Here is a 25,895-nt window from a genome sequence, read left to right as displayed (position 1 = left end):
TTGCCCTTCTTTCTTTCTTTTTTTCTTTTTCTTCCTTTATTTTAGTTTTTAATCTTCCCTTTAAAAAAAAACTTGGCTAGATAAGCCTGTTAATATATTATCAAACATGTGGGATAATTATTTAGACTCCGGAGCAATTTGTAAAAGGCTCTGTGGGGATTATTAGCATTTTGTTGAGATGAACTCTAAAGGCTTTGTGTTTCATCTATGTTTTGATTTAAAGTTTTCACAAAATGACTTTAGGACAAATTAAAGAGGCAAACAACTGAAAATGTCAGAAATAGTTATTTATGGCCACCCTGCCAAACATACAACTTTTTTTTCTCTATTGCCTTCATTGAAAAAACAAATTTTGCATTTCCATGGGATAGATTTTTTCCCAAATGCCATCCTGGCTAAAGGGCAGATATCATAATTAAGTGGAAAATTTTTGTTTTGTTTTTTAAATTTTAAAAGCTTTTATTGAGAAATTCATAAAAACAAACACTGGTGCATACAGAACATAGAGAGATAGCTTAGTCTCTCTTTCCTTAGTTATTTTGCTTTATATACAATTTTACATCTTATGCAGTTTTTCATATCAGTATATTTCCTGCTCTTTTAACCTAATTCAAAGTTCCTATGTAAATAAAAAGGAGAATTCATGCAAAAAGACAAGTAAAGCACATACACACACATAAAAAGAACTTAGATACATAATTTGTATCCAGAGAAGGAAGGAAGACAGATGAAATAAAAAGAAAATATACTCAGACAGATTAATACCTTCCTAATCAATTTACTATGGTTTGCCAGATCTTTAAAAAAATCTGGTGTTTATCTAATTTTAAATTAGGTTTATTTTTGCAAGTCTGACATTGATGAAAAAAGGTAGAGCACTCCAAATAAATTTTTGTCAAGTTTCCTCTTTATGGCTTAGGTAGGTTAATTACTTTCCTTTACTTTTTTTTGGTAACCAGTTATACCATTTATCCCAAATTTTATAGAAGACAGAGTCTTCTTTTCCTTTAATGTGCATCATTAATTTATTCATTTCTGCCAGTTCCATTATTTTATTTCTGATGTGTACGTTGGTGGGTGTGGAATCTTTTTTCCATTTTTGTGCATAACAAATTCTAGCAGCTGTGATCAAATGTATAATTAATTTTTTATCATCCTTTTTGATATTCATATCAACCATTCCCAATAGTAATAATTCTGGTTCAAATTTAATCTCAATTTGTAAAATTTCTTTTATCCCTTTCCAAATTTTCCTCCAATAATTTCTGGCCTCTACACATGTCCACCACATGTGGAAAAAAGTACCTGGCTCCCTTTTACATTTCCATCAATTTGGAGAGAGGCACGAGTAAATATTTGCTAATCTTACCAGGGTTTGGTACCATCAATAGAAAATTTTATAAAGGTTTTCTTTCTAGTCAGGTGAGATAGTTAATTTTAAATTATAGCTCCAGAGATTTTCCCATTTGTCCAACTCGATTGTATGATGTATATTTTGTGCCCATTTGATCATTATATCTTTAACTCTCTCTTCTTCCATCTTGTTTCTAAGTAAACATTTGTAGGTTCATGAGATTGTTTTCCCTTCTGGACCCGCTAACATTCCTTATCGATTGCTTGATCGTTCCTTTGAAAACCAAATTTTTCAAGATCTGTTTTAAATTTATTTTCTAGTTGAAAACATGGCCACCAGTTAATATTTATCCCCTCTTCCACTAGCTTTTCCCTAGATTTAAGTTGGTTTTGTTCGGTTAATAGTTTTTTATATGTAATTGTATTTTTTACCCCAGATATACGTTAGGATGTATTATTGCTTCTAGAGGGGAGAGCCATTTGGGAATCTGGATATAACATATTTTCCTAATTTCTAGCCAGCCTTGAATTAGAATGCTTCTAATATAGTGGTCCCTGAAGTATCTATGTATTTTGTCATCTTCGTTCCATAAATATTTATGCCAGCCATACTGAACATCATGTCCTTCAATAGTTAAAGTTATTTTATTTGTTAAAGATACCCATTCTTTTAACCATGTAGCTATGGCCACTTGGTAGTACAGTTTCCAATCTGGTAAGCCTAGGCCTCCTTGACTTTTTGTATCTTGCAAAAGTTTATATTTGATTCTAGTTTTTTCCCCCTCCAAATACATTTTCTAACTAATTTGTCTAATTCATTATAAAATTTTTGTTCCTTCCTAATCAGGGCTGTTTGAAACAAGTAGAGAACCTTGGGGAGTACATTCATTTTTATAGCAGAAATTCTACCTATTAATGTAATCTGTAGTTTGGACCATTTTGCAAAGTCATTTTGAATATCTTTTAATAATTTTTGGTAATTATCCCCTTTTATTGAGGCACATTTAAGTGTAAACCAGATTCCAAGATATTTAACTTTTTTAGCCCATTTTATTTCCATAATGTTTTCTAACTCTTTATTTTGGAGGTAAGTTTTTAATTAACATTTTTGTTTTATTTTGTTGACTCTAAGTCCTGCTACCTTCCCAAAATTTTCTTTTAATAGTTTAGGACCTGAGTAGAGTGGATCTTCGATAATGTAGACAATGTCATCTGCAAAAGCCTGTGTTTTGAATTGTTCACTTTTAACCTTTGATATCTTGGTTGGCTCTTACATTGTTAAATAGTATCTCAATGTGCAGGATGTACAACAGGGGCAGCCCTGTCCGACTCCCTTTTCGATGTTTATTTTTTCAATCCTTTCGCCATTAACCAAAATAATTGCTGATTGTTGAGAATATTTTTTTTCTATTGTTTTACTAAATTTATAAATTATTTATTTAAATTTATGTTGTCAAATGCTTTCTGGGCATCGATAAATAGAAGTGCTAGATACTTGTCTGGTCTTGCCTCATAATATTCCAGGACATCTATTATTGTTCTTGTGTTATTTCTGATGTGACGATTGGGGAGGAGGCCAACTTGGCCTGGGTGAATCAAAACATTTAAAACCATTTTCAATCTCTCTACTATAATCGAGGCAAAGATTTTATAGTCGGCGTTAAGCAGAGAGGTAGGCCTGTAGTTTTGAATTTGGTGATCGTCTAACCCCTCTTTTGGCATTAGTATAATATAAGCTTCACCCCAAGATTTAGGCATTTTATTTTCCTTCAAAATTTTGTTAAACAATTCCAAAATTCTAATCTCATAAATTTTAATACATTTTTATATATATTTCTGATTGGAGTCCATCCGGACCCGGGGTCTTATTGTTTTTTTGTTTTTGTAGACCCTTTTGTAACTCCTCCTGTGTGATTTCCCTATTTAAATTAGTTCTCATGTCCTCTGTCAAAGTTGGTAGCTCTTGGTTCAATAAATAGTTTTCAACCTCTGCCTTGTTAATTTTTGCTTTTTAATATAGATTTTGATTAAAAAATTGGATTATTTTTTCCTTTTCCTCCATTCCTGATTGTTTTAACCCCTGGTCGTACTCAAGTTATTGAATAGCTCTTTGCTTTCTTTTTCCTTAACTTGCAAGCCAACCATCCCCAGTTTTATTAGCATGCTCGAAATAGTTTTGTTTCATTGCTTTTATGTTAAGGGCTATTTCTTCTTGATTTATTAAGTTAATTTTATGATTTATTAAATCTCTCGATTCCTTGTGATTTCATCTGTTGGGTTTTCCTGACAAAGAGTTCTTTTTGAAGATTTTCCATTTTTTCTTTATATATTTTACCTTTCCGTATTTGATAAGGAAAATGTTTTATGTGGCATGCCATTTTATTAAAAAATCCCCATTGCAAGAAGAAACTGTATGATCAGGATTTCACCTCTTAGACTAGCCTGTCTAAAACAGGATTCTCTAACCAGGTTTCTCTGGGGAAAGCATAACTGACAGATTTCAGAGATTTGGATTGTGCTGTGAGAGGTTGGTTAGCCTCTGCACTATAATTCTGAGCAGGGGTGAAATTCAAAATGTCTCTCTACCACTTCTGTGGGTGTGGCTTGGTGGTTACGGTATGGCTTGATGTTGGATTGCAAGAGAATGATACTGCAAAATCCCCATTCCCTGCCCACTGTTGGGGTAAGGAGATTGCAAACTCCCCATTCCTTCCCTACTCCTGGGGAAGGGTATTGCAAACTCCCCATTCCTTCCCAAGGATATTGTGAAATCCCCTACTCAGGGGGCAGCCAGAGGTGATATTTGTGGTTCTTTGAACTACTCAAAATTTTCGCTACCGGTTCTCCAGAACCTGTAAGAATCTGATGAATTTCTCCCCTGATTCTGAGGATCTTGTCCACCAGACTTAAACTATATTTGATGGCAGAGGGATTTCAGATGTATTGAAGGGCAGGACGGGGTTAATAATGAAACTTGGAAACCTATATAAATTAAAACAGTATCAAAGAAGAGGTCTCAAAATGTTCTACAACATGCATTTCAAACCCTTTACTATAATATTTCTACACTGATAAATGTGAAAATAATTTGTTTTAGAAAGTTTGTAAATCTACCATAAAAAAATTAACTACATTTGGTTTACTGATGACACATTGAATGTTAGTATGAGTAACCTTTAATTCTGAATCATACTACTAACAGTAGTAGTGTTAATAGTAATTGTTACTATCATCATCAACATTTTCCCCCCTCTGGCTTTTCTCTGTTCCCAGATTCAAGTGATCAGTTTTGTCACAGAACAGAACTGGGATTCCCTAGAAGTCTTTGATGGAGGGGACAATACAGCCACCATGTTGGGAAGCTTCTCAGGTAAGATCTGATGGTACTATAGAAAGGGCTGTGACTGCTTACCTATCAGGTATTTCTTTTCAATAAATAATTATTATAAGCTCCCCAGAGTCACATAAGTGAGATGGGCAGCTACGTTAGTCAAATTAAATCAATCAATATTCATGTCAGGGTATTTAGGGTTGAAACCAGAGTTGGTTTCAAAGCTGATTCCCTAAAGAGAGAGAAACCAATATCCAGAGCTGTAGGAGAAGAGCTGGGGGTAGAATTAAACTTGACATCGGCTTAGAGTCCTTACATTGCCACAAATGGTGGAAGTCCAGCACCTTTGAATTCCATTGACCTCTATCTGAGATGGTATTTAGCAGGTTTTTACCAGTTCTGGAGAACCAGTAGCAGAAATTTTGAGTACTAAATACAATCTCTGACTGGCCCCACCCCCATCTATTCTCTGCCTCCTGTGTCCCAGCTGATTGGGAGGAAATTGGGATTTTGCAGTAACCATCCCCTGGAGTTGGGAGGGAATGGAGATTTTACAGTATTGTTCCCCTTCTATGCCCACCAAACCATGGCCACCACTACATGCCCACCATGCCATGCCCACCATGCTATGCCAACTATACTACGCCCACAGAACCGATAGAAAAAAAATTGAATCCACCACTGTTATCATGCCACATGATCCATAACATGTCTGAATTCTTGGATGAGATTATTGTGAGATAGGGAGAGAGAGAGGAAGTAAGTGAGGGAGAGAGAATATATACTATTTGTGTAATTTAGCTTCAGACAACCAGCCACAAATATTGGGTGGTAGGGTGCTGTTTGTCTCATTACAGCTGTGTTAGTCATATGTGTGACAGTGGCAGAGTATAACCACCAGTGTCATGCTGTTCCTAGCATTCCTTTGCATATCTAATTCCTTTCTTGGCTTGCAAGAAATTGTGCAGCAGAAAGTATTGAATAAAGGAAGATTCCCGCAGGATGAAGGAGAGCCTTGTTAGTATGTGCGAACAAGAAAGATAGAGACTGATAAATAGGCTGGGAACAAAAAGGTGATTAATCATAATAAATACTGCTAGCAAAATGCATGACTACAATGTGGTATAAGAAGAGGCAAGTGACATATATGAAAAGTTTAAGTGGTGCATAAAAGAAGACATGGTATGTTAGGTGGAAGGAAACAGGACTGCAACAGTGAGTTACTCAGACTGGTTTTCTATTGTTACCCTACTCCCATGATGGTGAACCCATGGCATGCGTGCCGCAGGTGACACGTGGAGCCATATCTGTCAGTACGCAAGCTGTTGCCCTAGCTCAGCTCCAGTGCATAGGTGCGTGCTGGCCAGCTGATTTTCGGCTCACATGGAGGCTCTGGGAGGACGTTTTTGGCCTCCAGAGGGCCTCTGGGGGGGCAGGGGAGGGAATTTTCACCATCACTGCCCTACTCTGTCAGACAGAAAGGATCAGGACAATTGCAATTCAGAACAATCTATTGCTCAAGCCTATGCAGAAGAATCTAGTTTCTTTATTATTCCTTGCCTATAGACAGGACTCTTGCCAGACTAAAGCACTATCAAACATATCATATGAATGATCAGGGAGAGTTCCTTCTGGGCCTCTTTCTGCATACCAGTGATTCAAGGCTGATTTGCCTTTTAGCTCCTAAGGAAAGAACACCTCCAGATTGAAAAAGCTTTCCATTATATGAATTGTTCATACTTTTAAAATTCATCTAAAGCAAAGCTCTCAAACTCTGGCCTGCGGGCCACATGCAACTTGTGCTAGGCCACACCTGTGGCTGGTTTAGCAAAGGTGTAAAAAGTGCTGATATGTCACATGATAATGTGAGTGACACCCCTGACCTCAAGCAATGTATCCCAAACTGGGCAATCTGAAGATATCTGAACTTCACTCCCAGAATTTCCCAGCCAGCATGTCAAGGTTAACATGAACAGGATCCTCTCCTAGCACTCTGAAACTGATTCCTTCCTCTTTGTGTGTGTGTGTGTGTGTGTGTGTTTCTCTCCCTCTTCCATTAGGTACCACTGTCCCTGCCTTGCTCAACAGTACCTCTAACCAGCTGTATTTGCACTTCTACTCTGACCTCAGTGTTTCTGCTGCTGGATTTCACCTGGAGTATAAAAGTAAGCTCATTTCAGCCCAGTGCTGATTGTTTAGGTTGTGTATGCTGAGCTCAGGGGCGGGTTCCTCTTATCTCCTCCTACCCGTGCACATTGTGACGTTTTGCTTCTGCGCATGCACAGAGGAACAATTTTCCTTCCGCGCATGGGCAGAGAGCCAAAAATTGCTCCCAAATTAGGGAAAAAAGATGGTGGGGTGCACACTGTGGCAAAGGCAGCACCAGAACTATTGCACCAGAATTGCATAATCAGAGGGCTATTACTGGAGTGGCGCACTGACCCCACCATTAGGAACCCACCTCTGACTGAGCTGACAGTCATTAAACAAATGGAAGATGTGCTGTGTCCCACTTCTGATGCAGCCCAGATTCAATAAACCCAAGCAATTGGAATGGATGGGGTGTGCAATCAGTGACTGATAAACTCTTAGAGAAGAATTGGGTGGGATCTAGAACAGTCTAGATTTAAACCAACTAACTACAGAACTAGAACCAGAATGATAAATGGACTGGAAACCAGATCATAAAAGGAAAGGTTGCAGGAACTGGGCATGGATAGTCTACTGAAGAGGAGATCCAGGGGGGACATGATAGTAGTCCTCAAATACTTGAAGGGCTGCCACAGTGAGGAGCGGGTCACACTATTTTCCAAAGCACCGGATGGCCAGACAAGGAGCAATGGATGGAAGCTGACCAAGGAGAGATTCACCTAGAAATAAGGAAGAACTTTCTGACGGTGAGAGCAATCAACCGGTGGAATGGCCTGTCTGCCATTCTCAAGAAGAGACTGGACTGGGATGTTACAGGGTCTCCTGCACCAGGTCCTTTCCAACACAAACTATAAATAAATAAAAATAAAGAGCTTAGAAATTAATCCAACATGTGTGGAGAAGGCCATTAAGCCCAAATCCCAGATTAGTGCAGGAATCCAACTTCCCAAATCTAGTGTCCCAAATAAATGACACTTAACTTTCAAGTTGAAGTCATCCTTTCAATGAGAGCCTTCCACCTCCTTTGCCAACTGGTATTTCTGAATATGCTTTTGGCATTGAAATATGCCTTATTGTAATTTAAATCCTTTATTTCATGCTCAAGATTTTGGAATAATAATGTCTTGGTTGCCTTCTCTAGTACATGTCTTCACATTTTTCCAAAATGATGCCATATTTCCTCTTAGTTTCTTTTCTCAAAGGTCAATATACCTAGATTCCCTTTAGCTCCTCCATGTAGAAATTAGACTCTGATCTCTTGCTCATACTCACTGACTTTCCCTTAACCTGTTCCAGTATTCCTGAAAAAGAAAAGAGAAATACTCAGAACTGGATACAGGATTCCAATTATAGCATGTCCAGGATCAAATAGTAGAAAACTGTAAGACGGGGTCTCCAAACTTGCCAACTTTAAGACTTGTTGAATTCTCAAGTCAGCTATGCTTGTATCCACAAGTCTTAAAATAGCCAAGTTTGAAGAGCTCTGAAGAAGTCTTCTTTTGCACCCCAAGGCTGCTACATTTCTCATCAACATTTGAACACTATTCGATTGAGGATGGGCATTTTCTGCACTGAGGCCAAATTATGTAATATTGGGATTTCTGATATGTAATGTTGGGATTTCTGAGATTGAGAGAATAGTGCTGCCAATAACACCTAAGTAAAATTGCTGCATTCAATATGATTAGGGAAGATTAGCTTTTTGTAGCCATTTGTTGTTCCTTTTCAGGCTTTCAAGGACTTAAATCCCTCCTTAATATACCTGAGCAGAAAGAATATTCTTCACCATCTTTCTGTAACCTGTTTTGAGTTTGTCTGAAAACTTTCAAATGATAGTGCTATTTATTTCCCATGGCTTGCAAATTGTACTTTTGTTGATCCATATAGTCCTTTAAAGGAACCTTATTTTTAAAATTATGTAGCTTAGAACAGATCATAAAACATCTTTCCTTGGGTACAATAGCCAATCTTCCTTTTTTTTAAAAAAAAAAAGGTTATTGATTTTTCAAAGATCACTTAATGTTTTTGTCAATATGTACACTATTGTGCAATGATTATATGCAGTGGTTGTCTCCCACTTAGCAAATACTTCTTCCCTGAATTCAAATTCAAATTATGTTTTCCCATCCCTTCAAGATTTATTTCTGAGATTTACCAAGTGGACACAAAAGATAGAGCTAGTTAATTAGAGTTGCTAGAGATTGATCTAAGGTTTTGTGCATTTTCTCTGCTATCAAACTATGGATGCTGTTTAAAGATTTATCTTGTCTGGTCATAAAACCAATCCTTTCATTACTAGCTATACTGATTGGCATTAGTTTTTCACGGCTTTAGGCTAAGGGATTTGTGGAGTAATTGAAGACAGGAAGTGTGGGTGGGAGAACTAAATCTTCTTTAGAATTGGCCTTTTGAACCCTCCCCTTTTAAAAAGATTTTGCAAGCATTAGAGTAGTGGCTCAGGAATTCTTGGACCTAAAGTGTATAAGTCGTAAAGTTGCCATAGTTGCCCACCCCTGCATTAACCTTACGGTTTGAAACAAACTGGGGCACTTAAAGCTTTATACAAATGAGTTAAAGCTCTAGATGAATTTCAATATTTGAGTGGCTGCCAGAAAGATAAGAGAGTCAAACTATTTTTCATAGCACCTGAAGGCAAGACAAAAAACAATAGATAGAAAGTAACCAAAAAGAGAAGCTACTTAGAACTAAGGAAACATTTCCTAAGGGTGAGAACAATCAATCAGTAGAATAGGCTTGCTTTCACAAGTTGTGGGATCCCCAACACTGGAGGCTTTCAAGAAGAAACTGGAGAGCCATTTGTCTGAAATAGAAGAGGGCCATGGTGGCAAACCTATGCCACACATGCCAGAGGTGGAACACAGAGCCCTCTCCGTGGGCATGCACACAGTCACCCCAGCTTAGCCAGCTGGTTGTTGGGTTTCCAAGGTGCACATGTGGGCCAGCCAACTGCTTGTCAGGATTTTGGTGCTCTGGCATATGTGCGCATGCCTTCTGGTTTGGAGACTCTGTGCCTAAAAGGTTCCCCATCTCTGGTATAGAGTCTCCTGTTCAAGCAGAGGGGTGGACTAGATGACCTCCAAGGTACCTTCCAACTCTGTTATTCTGTGAGTTATGGTCCTTCTCCAAAGGCCCTTTTTCCTTGCAGAGATAATTTTACAAAGAAGTTGGAGAAGAAACTATATCCTCTAATCCCACACTCCACTGAATGCTGCTCAGGGCAGGAAGTAGAATTCAGGACAGGAGGTAGAAAATAATCCATGTGATACTGAGCCAAGCACCACAACAATTTCATGTTTTGAATCAATCCAACTGAAGCCCTGATGACCAAAGCTGCATGATATAGTCCAGGGGTCTCCAACTTTGGCTGAGGAATTGTGGGAGTTGAAGCACACAAGTCTTAGTGGCCAAGATTGGAGACCCCTGATATAGTCTATGCACTATATCCCCATGATAGCCAGCACTGAGTCTGAGACCATCAGAACAGATAGTCTTTGTTGGGTCCTTACTTCTGAAGGAAGTCCCATGGTTGGAAAAAACAATAGCAATGTCCTTTTTGTCATTCCACCAGACAAGATCATCAGCGTGTATGATATATTCATTTGCAGAAGGACTGTACACATGTGTTACATGGGGAGATATCCTGAATTTGGAGACACAACATATTTAAATGTAGAATTTGTGGTGCAGGACTTAATTCTTGAAGCTTCCATCATGGGCTAAATAATAGTGCAGTGATTTTAATGCATTTGGCATTCTGCCATATTGAAGAAAAGCTTTATTCTTTTTTAAGCCCACAGTTCTGCCATCATCTTCCAGTTAATTGATTTCTGCAAAACATTCAATGAAGTTTCTTAAGAGATCCTCATAAATAAAATAACAAAGTGGGCTGGATTGTGCTACTACTAGATAGAGAAAAACTGTCTGAGCAAACATTTAGAAGTGTATATCAATGGCTCTCCTATCAAACAAGGGTGAAATATAGCATTCTAGGGCTTGGGCAAATCATCATATATTGTGGATGAGGGGTTAGAAAATAACAACAGAAAGATGCAGTGATAATAAACACCATAGGGAACAGTACCAAGATTCAGACAAGCTGGGTAGAAATCATCAAGATTAAATGCTGAGTCCTACATTTGAGTAAAAAAAATTTCCTAGTATGATTATGGGATGTGGTAGTCATGTAGGCAGGCATTCTGGGCAACAATACATATGAAACATTGATGTTTGGGAGATCAAGAACTGAACATGAGCCAGCAAAGCTAAAGAAAAATTAAATATAATCCCAGGCTGCAGCAAATATAATGTAAAATGACCAAAAGAAGTCATTGTTCTCTATTCTACATTGTTCAAACTATAGTATATTGAGAATTCTGGCCATATTTTATGAAGAACATCAACAAATTAAGTGTGTCCTTCTCAACTAAGATGATAAGAGGTCTGGAAGAAAAAAAGAAAACCTTACAAGAATTGTAAAAAGGCATTAAGAGTTGTTAATCTAATCTTTTGAAGCTTCTTCTCCAGTAATATTGCTCTGCAAACTAGGACATACAAAACCTTTGCTAGACCAATTCTTGAATATAGCTCATCTGCCTGTAATCTGCAATGAATACAGACATTAACACAATTGAGTGGGTCTGGACGTATTTCACAAGAAGATAGGCTTGAAATTTTGGACTTGGACAACCTAGAACTACATCACCTACAGTCTGACCTAAATGTAGCACACAAAATTATCCGCTACAATGTACTTACCTGTTAATGACCACAGTAACATACAAGCACACAATAGATACAAACTCAAGGTAAACTGCTCCAAACTCGATTGCAGAAAATATGATTTCAGCAACAGAGTGGTCAATGCCTGGAATATACTAACTGACTTTGTTGTTACATCTCTCAGCCCCCCCCCCCCATAACTTTAACCTTAGACTGTCTACTGTTTACTTCACCCCATTCCTAAGAGGTCTGTAAGGGGGTGTGCATAAGTGCACCAGCATGCCTACCGTCCCTGTCCTGGTTCCATTTTTCCGTACACATTTACTATGTCTATATTTATGTTTGCACTATACCTGTTACCTTGTACATGTTTGAGAAAGAAAGAAAAAAGGAAAGAAAGAAAGAAAGAAAGAAAGAAAGAAAGAAAGAAAGAAAGAAAGAAAGAAAGAAAGAAGAAACAGTTGAAAATTATTTGGCTTGGGAAAAAAATATTAGGAGGGCAAAAATATTAGGCGGTTGTCCAATATCTGAATTGCCATTATGTAAAAGTTGAGGCAGAATAGTTCAGAGATTTTTTTAGAAGATAGGACAAGAGGACAAAACAAGGAAATAGATTTCAGATAAACAACAGGGGGAAATATTATTATTAATAATGATTATTCAGAAGATGGTGGGTTTAGTGTCACTGGAGGTTTGTAAGCAGAGGCTGGTTAGGAAGGTAACAGGAATGCTGTATATTCATGAAATGAGATTAAGAGTGGATGAGATATTTTCAAGGTCCCTTCTAACTCTTACATTCTATCATTCTTCATACAATGCAATAATCAACTCAAGATCATAATTTAATGAACATACTGGTTGGTAGACAACAAAGTCAAGGCCTGATAGAAAACACAATATTTTCAGAATTGTTTGTTTGATAAAAATCAGGAAAACCCAAAACTCTGAAAAATGATATGATTGAGAGCCATACCCCTCCTCCTAAAAATATTACATTATATGAAGTCTTCATTCCTTCCATTGTTTTTCTATGCAGAAAATCTCTTGAGCAGTCTCCCTTATGTTTAGTGAGTTGTCCAGTAGATAGAATAGAAGAGATTTTTGCCTTGCACTGTTCACAGTTGCTGTAGTCATGTGCTAGGTAGATCAAGAAACTAAATCAATGTAGCAGCTTTATACATTCCCCATGTCAAGACAGATTTCATGCTGCTAAGGCACCTGCATAGCTGGCACTTCATAACAATAACATTTTGATACCAAGCTGTTAAGAGTTCTCCAGGGCAAAGTGCTGTAGAATTAATCAACTTTCAGAGCTTAGTTCCCATACAGAAATATAAGGATAATAGAGGGACTAGCTGCTCAACTGGCCATTTCCAAGAGCAGAAAAAGATGAAGCTTATAAAAAGAGATTAAATATATATTTATGCTTTGGGGCTTGCTTGACATATCAACAAAGTGCCTCTTAAAAAGCTTTCTTTTCCTCCTCTTTCTGGAGGCTGTTTTTAGGAACTCAAAATACTCTTTCATTTCTCCTGTCTGAACTCATCTGCATTAGATTTTTGAGTGCTAAAAAAGTCAGAAAGCCTATTTAGTGAAAAATCCTTTATATCACCACATATATTCATTCATTTAGTACTATTTTTCAGCTCCTTACTCCAAATGATTCAGGGGTTCAAGCTTCAAAGTGCTCTTAAAAACCTGAATATTTAGAGTCATGGGGTCATGGAAGCTCCATCACAGGAAGCTTTCAACGGGAAGTTGGATAGCCTTTTTTGGGGATAGCCTTTTTTGGGGATAGTATGACAATTTTTGCCCTGGGTACCATTGGACTAGGACACCATTCCTATGACTGACAGTCTATTCCTGTCCTATATTTTAATATGCAGCGTAAGATAAACAACAGAAAAGAGGGATGGAGTACCAGGTGGAACTTATTCATTTGCTTGCACTGAGAATATCGTTTGGGCCAATGCTACTGAGAAGTCTTCACCAGACTTCAGAGCTGAGCCATAATGCACTGAATCTGTCCTTAGCATCTCCAAAGGGCAAAGTCAGGGACTCAGGTGATGCCTTCCATGAATCAGGTTTGAGGAAAAGGTCTCCAAGAAGGCTTGGCAGGGAGAGAGAGAGAGATGGGGGGGAAATCAGATTAGGTAAGGCAAGTCAAAGTGATATCAAACAATGCTGACTTGTGTTGAAATTCATCAAAGGTATAAGATATTGAAATCATACAGATAGAAAATGATAAAGACCCAACTCCAGAAATTTGCAAGAAAACAAACTGGTGGATCATCAAACAAATCAATTTAGCAACCTTACTCGAGGAGCAAATAACCAAGTTCAAATTATCCTACTGCAGATACATTATGTGAAGTAGGGGAAGGGACCTCAAACACTGGGAAAATGAGATGAATTTTCTTAAACCCTGCTGTTCTGTTTAAAAAAAGTTAAATATCTTCTGTTCCCGGGTCACCCTGACCCGGACCGAAAACTCTTCATTTGCAGTGCTTATGTTTGGTCAATTTGAATACTTTTTTCACTTGGAAAGTAGTCTGAACATTTCTGCACACAATGATATGAAAATTGAACTGAAGAAATTAATCCTTATTGGTTTATTTTGCACATAAATATGCCTCCCCCCCCCATTTTTGTGAATTTTTTTTAGGTTTATTGATAATTATGCCTGCAAAATGCATTCTATTTTACTAAAGTTGGTATGGGATTGGTAGCTTGAACATTTCTGAACATAATGATATGAAAATTGAACTGGAAAAATTGATGCATATTGGTTTATTTTGTTGATGAAATGCACGCCCCCCCCATTTTTTAAAAATAATCTTCACTTTATGGATAGTTTTGCTAGCAAAATACATTCTATTTTACTAAAGTTGGTGTGGGATAGGTAGCTTGAACATTTCTGAACATAATGATATGAAAATTGAACTGGAAAAATTGATACATATTGGTTTATTTTGCACATAAATGTATGCCTCCCCCCGTGTTCAATTATTTCAATTTATATAAAAATTATGCTGTTAATTTCAAACTTACATACTTTTTTTTAGTAAAATGGATTTGTTTCATAAAATTAGTTCTCTGGCTACAATGTGGTTGATTTTCAAAAGGATATTCCAAATATTTCTAGCCAAATATGTATAAAAAGTGACAATAATGGCACACAGCAAGGTCGAGGGGTGGGGTGGCCCTTTTGTGGCAAAAATAAACCAATAAGAACCATTTTTTCCAGTTCATTTATATTTTTCTTATATTCAGAAATGTTCAATTTAGTATATCAAACCTTTTGGGGGAAAATTCCTTAGGGATTTGTAGCCTTAAAAAATAGAAATTGACACGAAATTCAAAAAGGATGGGGGGAGGGGCTTTTTGATCAAAATAAAAATATAAGTCTCAATTTTTCCAGTTCAATTTTCATATCATTATGTTCATAAATGTTCAAACTAGTTTTCCAGTTGAAAAAGTTTTCAAAAAGATCAAATTCAAGTTCCTAAAAAAATTATTTTTGGTCCGGTCATATACGAACAGAAACAGACTTGAAGTTATGATTTTTTTTTTGCCCAGAAAACAATTAGCCACCACCCCAAAAATATTTTTTGATGATCAGCATTGTTAAATTGAGTAAATGAATGCCTAAGATTTTAAAGAATATTTCGGATTTGGAGCATAAAAAAATAAAAAGTGAAAATGGTTGCAAGCAGCTGAGGGGGGGGAGGCCTTATTTCTGATATTAAAAAACCAATAAGAATCATTTTTTTCAGTTCCTTTATATTTTTCTTATATTCAGAAATGTTCAAGCTACCAATCCCACACCAACTTTAGTAAAATAGAATGCATTTTGCAAGCAAAACTATCCATAAATTGAAAAAAATTTCACAAAAACGGTGTGTGTGTGCATTATATCCGCAAAATAAACCAATAAGATTTACTTTTTTCATTTCAATTTTCATATCATTGTGTGCAGAAATGTTCAGACTACTTTCCAAGTGAAAAAAGCTTTCAAAAAGACCAAACATAAGCACTGCAAATGAAGAGTTTTCGGTCTGGGTCAGGGTGACCCGGGAACAGAAGATTTGTAACTTTTTTTGCCCAGCAAAAACTAAGCCCCCCACCCCCCAAAAAAAATTCTCATAGAGAGAACCCCTGAAATGATGAGCAGTCATGAAATTTCAAGTTTCAGATATGCAGGGAAAATTTTTTACAGGGACTCAAACTTGGCTTCGGGTCACATACGACCCGAACAGAACAGCAGGGTAACACATGGTATCTATAGTAGCTGTAGCCTGTTTGAGTAGTGATGGGTGCACAAATGGATAGATGCTAAATACATACTGATTAACTGTTTCTGCTTCTTTTAGCTGTGGGGCTCTCCAGTTGCCCAGAACCTGCCGTCCCCAGTAATGGCCTGAAAATTGGTGAAAGATACGTGGTGAATGATGTGGTCTCCTTTCAGTGTGAGCCAGGATATGCTCTCCAGGTACCTACCCACTCTCCAAATAATTATTTAATTCTGAAAAAAAATGAGTTAAAGTGGATTGAAAATCATTGCCTTTGTCAAGGTAAATTGAGACAACAATATCACAGTCCATTCTAATGTCAGGCGACCATAGAAAAGAAAAAATGGGAATAACATTATTGCATGAACTTTACATAATTATCTCAGAGCAGTGTTTTTAAAACTTGGCAATCATAAGATATGGGAACATCAAATCTCAGAATTCCTGAGCCAGCATGCCAAGTTTGAAAACTACCAGAGAAGAAGCTTGCAAAATCTGATCGGATGAACAGGAATAACATTTGACATAGAATACAGCAACTTCTAATTAAGGGAATTGCTTCAGTGTGGTATGAAACTCTCAATTTCAATCATAGCACTTCCTGAATCTCTCAAAAGAACACTAGAGAAATATTTGACACTTGAAGGCAAAGAATCTTAGTGTAACTTTTGTGGGATAATATTCCTTTGAAATCTCTTTTGGCAAGACATCAGCATTAAATATAAAGAGCATCTGTAGGTGCCACTCAAATTATATAAAGTGTAATCTTTCTAGGTTATCTTGGAGAGGTATCTTGCAATCAAATTGATCCATTTTTAACATCTTTGGTGAGAATGCCTTTGATTAAAAGGGATTGAAGACTCTAGGAAAATTGAGTAATCTGAACCTTCCTATTGCTTTGCTTTTGTAAAAATTGATACAACACAAAGAAGTTATTTCACTTCCTGTTGTTAGCTGCAAGGTATCTTACTGTAAAATAGTGAAAAATCAAATTTGCACCTTTCTCTGGATTAATGGTATTTAGAAGCGTGGGAGATGGGCTTTGCTGAAATATTAATACAGAATAAAACACTAAAATTGTAGAGTTAAATACTCCAGAATTAAAGGGAGGCACCGTGTGTTTAAAATATTTATATTTATACCATATTTTACCATTTCTTAGATTATAGTTAACACTTTTTTCATAATACATTTTTCTGATAAATGCCATTCTGGGTAGAAATAATTTCAACAGCCATATTCAATAATGTTATTACACTCCTTTTGGGCATATAGTGTATGTATGTATGTATGTATGTATGTATGTATGTATGTATGTATCTATCTATCTATATACATACATACATACATACATACATACATACATACATGTGTGTGTGTGTGTGTGTAGATTGTTCTGAGTTCGGGTTTTGCCCTGTGTAATATTTTGAATGTCTATACGACGTTTCGGTGAAATCACATTCACCATCATCAGGCTGAAGTTGTAAGCTTCGTGCTGCTGTAAATATAGTATATTTACTATAACTATATTTACAGCAACACGAAGCTTACAACTTCAGCCTGATGATGGTGAATGTGATTTCACCGAAACATCGCATAGACATTCAAAATATTACACGGGGTAAAACCCAAACTCAGAACAATCTACATACATATACCCATGAAAATCTACGAAAACAGATATATATATTTGTTTTAATTTTCAAATTCAGCAAAAAACATGTGACATATATATATATATATATATATATATATATAATCTACGAAAACATATATATATGTGTGTGTGTGTGTGTGTGTGTGTGTGTGACGGTCTTGGTATATTCGGGATTTCTTCCCGTGTAGGATTTGGAAATCTCTGGCGACGTTTCGACGAGGTCTCACTCGTCATCTTCAGGCTGGTGTTTCTGTCCTTGTTCTCAGGCGAACACTGTGAGACCTGAGCTGCCTTCCTTCTATAAATACTGGTGGCTGGGTGTGGTTTGATGGCTCAGCAATTGCCTGCTGTGTAGAAACTTCCTGGTGAGTCAGTGGGGTAACAATTGGGGTCGTTGATGTAGCTGAGGTATGCTGATTAGTTAATGGTTGTAGATTAGGCGTGATATCCTGAGTAGTTGGAACTTGCAGGCTACTTGATTGTTTTACAATGTGTGTTCTGAGTCTGGTTTCTATGGCTGGGATAAAATCAGTAAAATTCTCCACAAACACAACATCAAGACAGCCTTTGGTACAGATAAAAAAATAGCCAACATCCTAAGAAACCCGAAAGACAATATCCAACTAGAAAACTAGGGAGTTTATCAAATACCGTGTAAAATCTGCCCAGCCACATATATTGGACAAACGAACAGGAGAGTAAATGCACGTGTTGCAGAACATAAGAATGCATTAAAGAAAAAAGAAAAAACCTCCTCCCTTTTCCAACACTTCAAAACTACAGGACATGAAATTAATTTCGACAGTACCAAATTAATTTCCAAAACAGAACACTACAGCAAAAGAATAATCATGGAAGCCATCGAGATAGAAAAACATCCCCAAAATATGAACAAGCGGGATGATACCTCTCGCTTACCAGACATCTGGAAACCAGCCCTCAAACGTATCCCAGCCATAGAAACCAGACTCAGAACACACATTGTAAAGCAATCAAGTAGCCTGCAAGTTCCAACTACTCAGGATATCACGCCTAATCTACAACCATTAACTAATCAGCATACCTCAGCTACATCAACGACCCCAATTGTTACCCCACTGACTCACCAGGAAGTTTCTACACAGCAGGCAATTGCTGAGCCATCAAACCACACCCAGCCACCAGTATTTATAGAAGGAAGGCAGCTCAGGTCTCGCAGTGTTCGCCTGAGAACAAGGACAGAAACACCAGCCTGACGATGACGAGTGAGACCTCGTCGAAACGTCACCAGAAATTTCCAAATCCTACACGGGAAGAAACCCGAATATACCAAGACCGTCATACCTGTACCCGTGAAAATCTACGAAAACATATATATATATATATATTGTTGTTGTGAGCCGCCCTGAGTCATCGAAGAGAGGCAGCATACAAATAATAATAATAATAATAATAATAATAATAATAATAAAATCAATAATCAATAATAAACAGTCCAGACATCCTGATTGTGGGGGAAAAGAAAATATGGATCATCAACATCGCAATCCCAAGGGACAGCAGAATTGAGGAGAAGCAGCTAGAGAAATTAGGAAAATACGAAGATCTAAAAATCGAGCTGCAACGTCTCTGGCATAAGCCAGTGAAAGTGGTCAAAGTGGTACTTGGCACGCTGGGCGCAGTGCCAAAGGATCTCAGCGGACATTTGAAAACCATCGGAATTGACAAAATCTCCATCTGTCAATTGCAAAAGGCTGCTTTACTGGGATCGGCAAACATAATTGCGAAGCGCCCGACTGGTGATGAAATACAAAATCCAGCATAGTGATCTTGTTTGCTGTGTTGTATTGACATAGTAGTAGTAGTAATAATAATGATAATGATAATGATAATGATAATATATGATGAGGCCAAAATAAGGCCGAAATAGATCTATCCTAGTCTCCCTTAATTTTCAAATTCAGCTTAAACATGTGACATATATATATATATATATATATATATATATATATATATATATATATAGACACACACATGTCTGCACATTTTTTAAAATGTGCTTTGTCTTTTGTCTATTTCCCTTTTGGTGTGTACCTTTAACTCTTCTCTTGATATTTTGCTCATTTAATGAAAGAAAGCTATCTTATCTTAGAATTCCAGGCTGCAGTATGTATCTTTACTTTTTTTTACTGAAGAACACTATTTGGCTGAGATAGATACCTTCCCTATTCTTTCCATTTGGCCCGTTTCTCAGTTCCTTCTTGCTTCCTAATTACTATGGTTTTTTAAAAAAATTCTTTCTTTTCCTTTGCTTCAGGGGCATTCTCATATTTCCTGTATGCCAGGAACTGTGCGACGCTGGAACTATCCACCTCCACTTTGTATAGGTAAACGTTTATTTTGTTCTTTGCCAAGGACCCTTCCTCCTTCCTTCCCTGCCACTCTCCCATCCTCCCACCTTTTTTCTCTCTCCCTCCTGTCTTCTCCCATCCTTCTCTTCTTTCTCCTGTCCCTCCTTTCTTTTCTTTTTCCATCTCATTTCCTTTCCTCCCCTGTTTCCCTCCTCTCCTCTCTCCTCCCTCCCTTCCTATTTCCTTCCTTCCTTCTTTTCCCAGTAGTGATGGTCTTTAATTATTTAATATGTAGCTGACCTTTATTTTTGAACATTTCAAATCAGTATACGAACCTAATGGTCCCATGTCCTGTTTCATCATGAAAGGTGAGTTGGAGGACTAGAACTTATAGTCTCCTGAGTCTCTACCCATCTATCCCAAAGTTGACTCTTATTAGGAAGAGGCGGAATGAACGGGGCACTGCAACCATATGTTCCAGTTGTTCCTTGGCGTGTCAGATCTAAGTCTTGGTCTGGGAGGGGCTTTGAGAATCAAAAATACCAGCTGTGGCAATCCTTGTTACATGTAAAGTCTTACTTCATTTAATTTAATTATTTATGTTCCTTTGTGATGCTACATTTTTTGCTCACAAGTCAGTGAACATCTGAATGTTGAAGAAAACCTTCTTTTGTGAAACTATATTATCATCTAATGCTGATTTTGTATTCTCTCATCTCCGTTTAAAACAGCAAGCCATCTTATAAGTTTGTGTGGTCAATTTTAGCCACCTCTTATCAGTAGAAAACAAAGATGCCACAAGTAAGTGTCTTTTTCCAGACAGGAATGAGGTCAGTAATACTGTAGATGAATTTGTTTGCTACCCTGCCAAGATTACAAGCAATACCCAAAGAGAGTCTCTTAGACTAGATCTTAAATGATTTATGCAACGATGAGAACAGTCAGTCTGCCTCCTGTAAAACGTATGATCTCCCTAGCTTAAGGTAATGAAACTCATTGTCTAAATACTTTATTCCAGGTTGTATACTCTGTAGTCTATAAATAGAGGCTTTTTCTACCTGTACATGTTTGCCTATTCTGACCTTAGTGACTTAAGCAGAATATTTTGCTGCAACTGGGATTCTCTCTGGTTTTCCTATTGGTTTTATGGGTTTATTCAAAAGTAAATCAATGTGGAACAATAACAATCAGTTTGATGCAGGAAATGAAGTTAGGAGAATACTCCAAAAGCTTTTAATTTTTTTCTGGTCAGCATAATTGTTCTCTGTGACAGGAATAAAAGCAACAACGTGCAAGATGGAGATGGAAACAGGTAAATATCCATTGATGTTGCTGGGAGATGGTGATTCATTTTTTGGAATTTCCAGACAATGGTCATTGTCTCTTCTAGACTGTATGACATCTAATAGCATTTTTTAAAAGTTGTGTTAACCCAACATGCCAGGCTAGGCTAAAATGGTTTTGAATAGCTTGTGGTAGAGTATGTTCTCAAAACTCAACTCTTTAAATGCCTTTAGTGATCTGCAGTCATCTAAGTCATGGATTGAATGATTGATTGATTGATTGATTGATTGATTGGTTGGTTGGTTGGTTGGTTGGTTGGTTTGATTGATTCAACTTCTATCCCACTCAATCCCAATGGGTTGTCCCAAAGGTGCATTTTTCAAGAGCCAACTGGACTTTCTTTGTTTTTTCTTGAAGAGGTTTCACTTCTCATCCAAGAAACTTCTTCATTTCAGTTTAGTTCAGTTCTTCAGCTTCCTGGACAAGAAGCAAAATGTCTTCAAGGAAAATCAAAGAAACCCAGTTGTCTCTTGATCAACCAGTTTTAGCATGACATGCAAACCACACAAACTCTTATAAGCATAATATCCTTGATTGATTTATTTATATTTATATTAATGTAATGAATGAGTAATGAATGAATGAGAGCTCCTAACACTTTCAAAGGGAGATTGGACTGCCATTTGATTCATGCTTGAGTGGGGGTTGGACTAGATGACCTACAAGGTCCCTTCCAACTCTAATAATCTGTAATTTGAATGTGGCAATTGTGTTTTAGGGCTTGCTGTTTCATATGAACCCAGCTAGTGTTCACCAAAAAGTATTATTTCCAGAGGAGATCAAGTTTTAATATACCTTTGTTTTCTAATTATGCTGTAACAATTCTGTCCTTATGTTCCTTTCTGTTTATGTTAGCCGAGTCCTAGGAGAGGGGCGGTATACAAATCTAATAATAATAATAATAATAATAATAATAATAATAATAATAATAATAATAATTATTATTATTATTATTATTATTATTATTATTATTATTATTATTATTATGTGAACACTTTCCTCATGTCCAGCCCCTCAATATTATATTCCTCTCAGTTACAAATAGTAATTGGAGGTGGCGTTCCCTTTATTTGCACTTTATCAGAACATTTTTATTTTGTCTGCCTGCAGACCTCTATTGCATGAACATGGAAACAATTGAATCAATATTAGCATAAAGATACACTAACTTCTTAAAGTTTACTTTAAGAAATAGCATGTTCCACTAAACTGTCCAAAGTCATACACATAAGCATAGCAATCCAAATATTATCAAATACAAAGTCTTTCATATCAGTTGCCTTTGTCATAAACAGTAAACAAAGATATCAAGTCTATAAACACAGTACAGCTATAATACATAGCTACAACACATAGAATGCAAAGAGAATGCAGAGCAAACTAACAGTGAATAGCAGAGGCAAAGAAAAACAGAGAGAATTACTCAGAGAAATAAGTTATGATCTCTAACTCCCTCTTGTGGCAGTCTTCAATACCTTCAGCCAATCAGACATAGTTCAATTAAATCTACATACATTAACACACATTCTTGGTTTATATTTTGCCAACCCAACTGTTTTGAACAAAGTCCTAACAGAGTCATTTGTGGTAGGAGATGGGTGATGGGAAAAGAGTAGCAAAGATTATAAGGGGCCTGGAGGCTAAATCATATGATGGATGATTGAGGGAACTACTGTATTTTTTAGAGTATAAGAGGTACCAGAATATAAGATGCACCTTAGTTTTTGGGGAGGAAAATAGGGAAAATAGGGCGTCCTCCTCGATCCACAGCTCACATTAGAGAAACATCTTTCAGCTGTGGCGAGGGGGACGTTTGCCCAGGTTGGCCTGGTGCACCAGTTGCGACCCTACTTGGACCGGGAGTCACTGCTCACGGTCACTCATGCCCTCATCACCTCGAGGCTTGACTACTGTAACGCTCTCTACATGGGGCTACCTTTGAAAAATGTTCGGAAACTTCAGATCGTGCAGAATGCAGCTGCGAGAGCAATCATGGGCTTTCCCAAATATGCCCATGTTACACCAACACTCCACAATCTGCATTGGTTGCCGATCAGTTTCCGGTCACAATTCAAAGTGTTGGTTATGACCTATAAAGCCCTTCATGGCACCGGACCAGATTACCTCAGGGACCGCCTTCTGCTGCACGAATCCCAGCGACCAGTTAGGTCCCACAGAGTGGATCTTCTCTGGGTCCCGTCAACTAAGCAATGTCGCCTGGCGGGACCCAGGGGAAGAGCCTTCTCTGTGGCGGCCCCGGCCCTCTGGAACCAACTCCCCCCAGAGATTAGAACTGCCGCCACCCGCCTTGCCTTTCGTAAACAACTTAAAACCCACCTCTGCCGCCAGGCATGGGGGAATTGAGATCCTCTTTCCCCCTAGGCCTTTACAATTCTATGCATGGTATGTATGTATGTATGTGTGGTTTTTATATTAATTGATTTTTAATCATCAATACCAAATTACTATTGTACACTGTTTTATTGTCGCTGTTAGCCGCCCTGAGTCTCTGGAGAGGGGCGGCATACAAATCCAATAAATAAATAAATAAATAAATAAATAAAATAATCTGCTTACCAGGTTTCATCTGGCTAGCGTCCTTAGTCTGGTCAACTTCAGCACATTATTTTATCTCCTGGTTATGGCTTTTAAAAAAAATTATGTGGAGACAGTAACCATGAAAGAGCTTGCAAGCCAGTAAGAGCTGGGAACATCATTAGCATCTGGAAAGAAACATTTGGAGCAAGTAAAGCAATGAAAATAAACATTCTTTGGAAAACATTATTCACAGAGAGTAACAATGAAAGAGCTTGCAAGCTGGTAAAAGCTGGGAACATTGTTAGCACCTAGTTAAGGCTGGAAAGAAACTTATTCGGAGGAAGTTAGAACAATGAAACAATGAAAAAACAATGAACAAACAATGAAAAAAATCCTGCAAAGACTTTGGGCTTGGAAAACATTCTTCGGAAGAGAGGCGGGGTCTGATGGCCACAGCAGTGGTGCCATTCCCTCTTCCTTGGGAATGGCCCCTTGGGAATTGCCTGGGGGTTCTGGTCCTTTTGGACCAGACCAGATCTCTCCTGCAGGGGGAGAGTGATGCATGGGGCACTGCCAGGGTCCTGGCAGGGCCCAGCATGCCCCACCAGGCGAACTGGCCTGTCTCGCACCAACTGTGGTGAAGCAGGACAGGCAGCCATACCTGAGCCAACACAGCTGCAGAGATGACGCAACACCAGGGTGGAAGCCAAATGGTAACATCTGGAAAGACAGCTGGAGGAGTTGCTTACAGAGAAAGGGAGGGATATCCCCTGTCGCTGGTGGTAAGTTGAGAGTGCCTAAAAGGGATTTTGGACTTTTGCTTTGTGATTAGTTGCTGGATGGAGCTAAAACAGATGGAGATTGAAGAAAGCAGCTATCTGTGCAAGGCGGCATTCAGCGAAAGCTTTGAAAAGTAGCAAATTGCCCATCATTGGATTTTTTAAAACTATCTAATTGGTTTTATTTCAAACTTACCTTTTGGAATCTGGAACCTTGAATTCCTGTTGTGGAAGCTATATTTTTCTTTTTTTATGTAAACAAAGAGGAACATAAAATACCGGAAGAAGAAGACACCAAAACTAGAAATATTTGGCAAAGAGCTATCTGGAAAAGAGCTGGAAAATTTGTTATCTAGCACCATCGTGTGGCTGGAGGAAATATAGCAGCTTGTTATTTGCTTAAATACTTTGACATTTGACTTCCACGCTGACTGGCTATGAGAAGGCGATCAACTATTGCATGGAAGGAAGAAAATATTCAAGATGAAAATGACTGAACTGAATAGATTTGACCTGATTTGATCTGATTGGACTGCTTGATTTGATTGAAAATACATTGGACAATATAATTCAAAATTAAACATTTTAAAGAAAATTCAGAAGATACTAAAAGTTACCAGCACTATAAAGAAGAGGAAGAGGATAGGGTTTTTTGCTTTTGCTTTTTTTTTTCTCACAAAGTTATAAATTATAAAAAGAAATGATTATGCGTAATGAATTGGAATTATTAATATTTTAATCTTATTGGAGTTTAGTATTGGAATATATATACAGTAATACCTCGTCTTACGAACTTAATTGGTTCCCGGAGGAAGTTCCCATAGGAAACAATGTAAAATCAATTAATGCATGTAAGAAAAAAACCCGCAAAAACGGTGCTCTGCTGGGCGCCGCTGCCCGGCTGTCACCTTTTGAAACAGCCGGGCGCTACTCAGCGTTCTCCCGAATGCTGAACCCGGAAGTTCGGCAAAAGTTCGGGTTCGGGTGGCCGCCGAGAAGCCCCGCCGCCCGGCTGTCGCCTTTTGAAACAGCCGGGCGGCTTCTTGCCGTTCTCCCGAACCCGAACACCAAACCCAAACTTTTGCCGAACTTCCAGGTTCGGCATTCAGGAGGCCGCTGAGAAGCTCTGCCGCCTGGCTGTTGCCTTTTGAAACAGCCGGGGGGCTTCTCATCATTCTCCTGAATGCCGAACCCGGAAGTTTTACAAAAGTTCAGGTTCGGTGTTCAGGTTCGGGAGGATGCCGAGAAGACCCGCCACCTGGCTGTCAGCTTTGCAAAAGAGCCGCGGAGCTGTCAGCCGGTTGGGAGGCTCAAACGGAGGTGGGGAATCCCAATAGGGAGTCCATGTTTCGGCCGGCCAGGAAGGACGTCTCCGTGACA

The 25,895-nt window shown here is 38.0% G+C and overlaps 1 protein-coding gene across 1 annotated transcript in view; it reads left to right on the top strand.

Annotated features, from left to right (window-relative positions):
* Positions 1-25,895, top strand: part of CSMD2 (CUB and Sushi multiple domains 2) — a 930,229-nt gene that overhangs the window by 725,666 nt on the left and 178,668 nt on the right. Inside the window, exons 36-39 of the mRNA XM_070764517.1 lie at positions 4,627-4,723; positions 6,745-6,849; positions 15,949-16,067; positions 19,821-19,890. Coding sequence (XP_070620618.1) covers positions 4,627-4,723; positions 6,745-6,849; positions 15,949-16,067; positions 19,821-19,890 — 391 coding nt within the window. The remainder of the gene's footprint in view (positions 1-4,626; positions 4,724-6,744; positions 6,850-15,948; positions 16,068-19,820; positions 19,891-25,895) is intronic.

The sequence above is a fragment of the Erythrolamprus reginae genome, chromosome 11, assembly GCF_031021105.1.
Source record: "Erythrolamprus reginae isolate rEryReg1 chromosome 11, rEryReg1.hap1, whole genome shotgun sequence".
Classification (NCBI taxonomy): domain Eukaryota; kingdom Metazoa; phylum Chordata; class Lepidosauria; order Squamata; family Dipsadidae; genus Erythrolamprus; species Erythrolamprus reginae.
The sequence above is the reverse complement of the archived record's forward strand: the minus strand, read 5'-3'. Positions and strand labels throughout refer to the sequence as shown.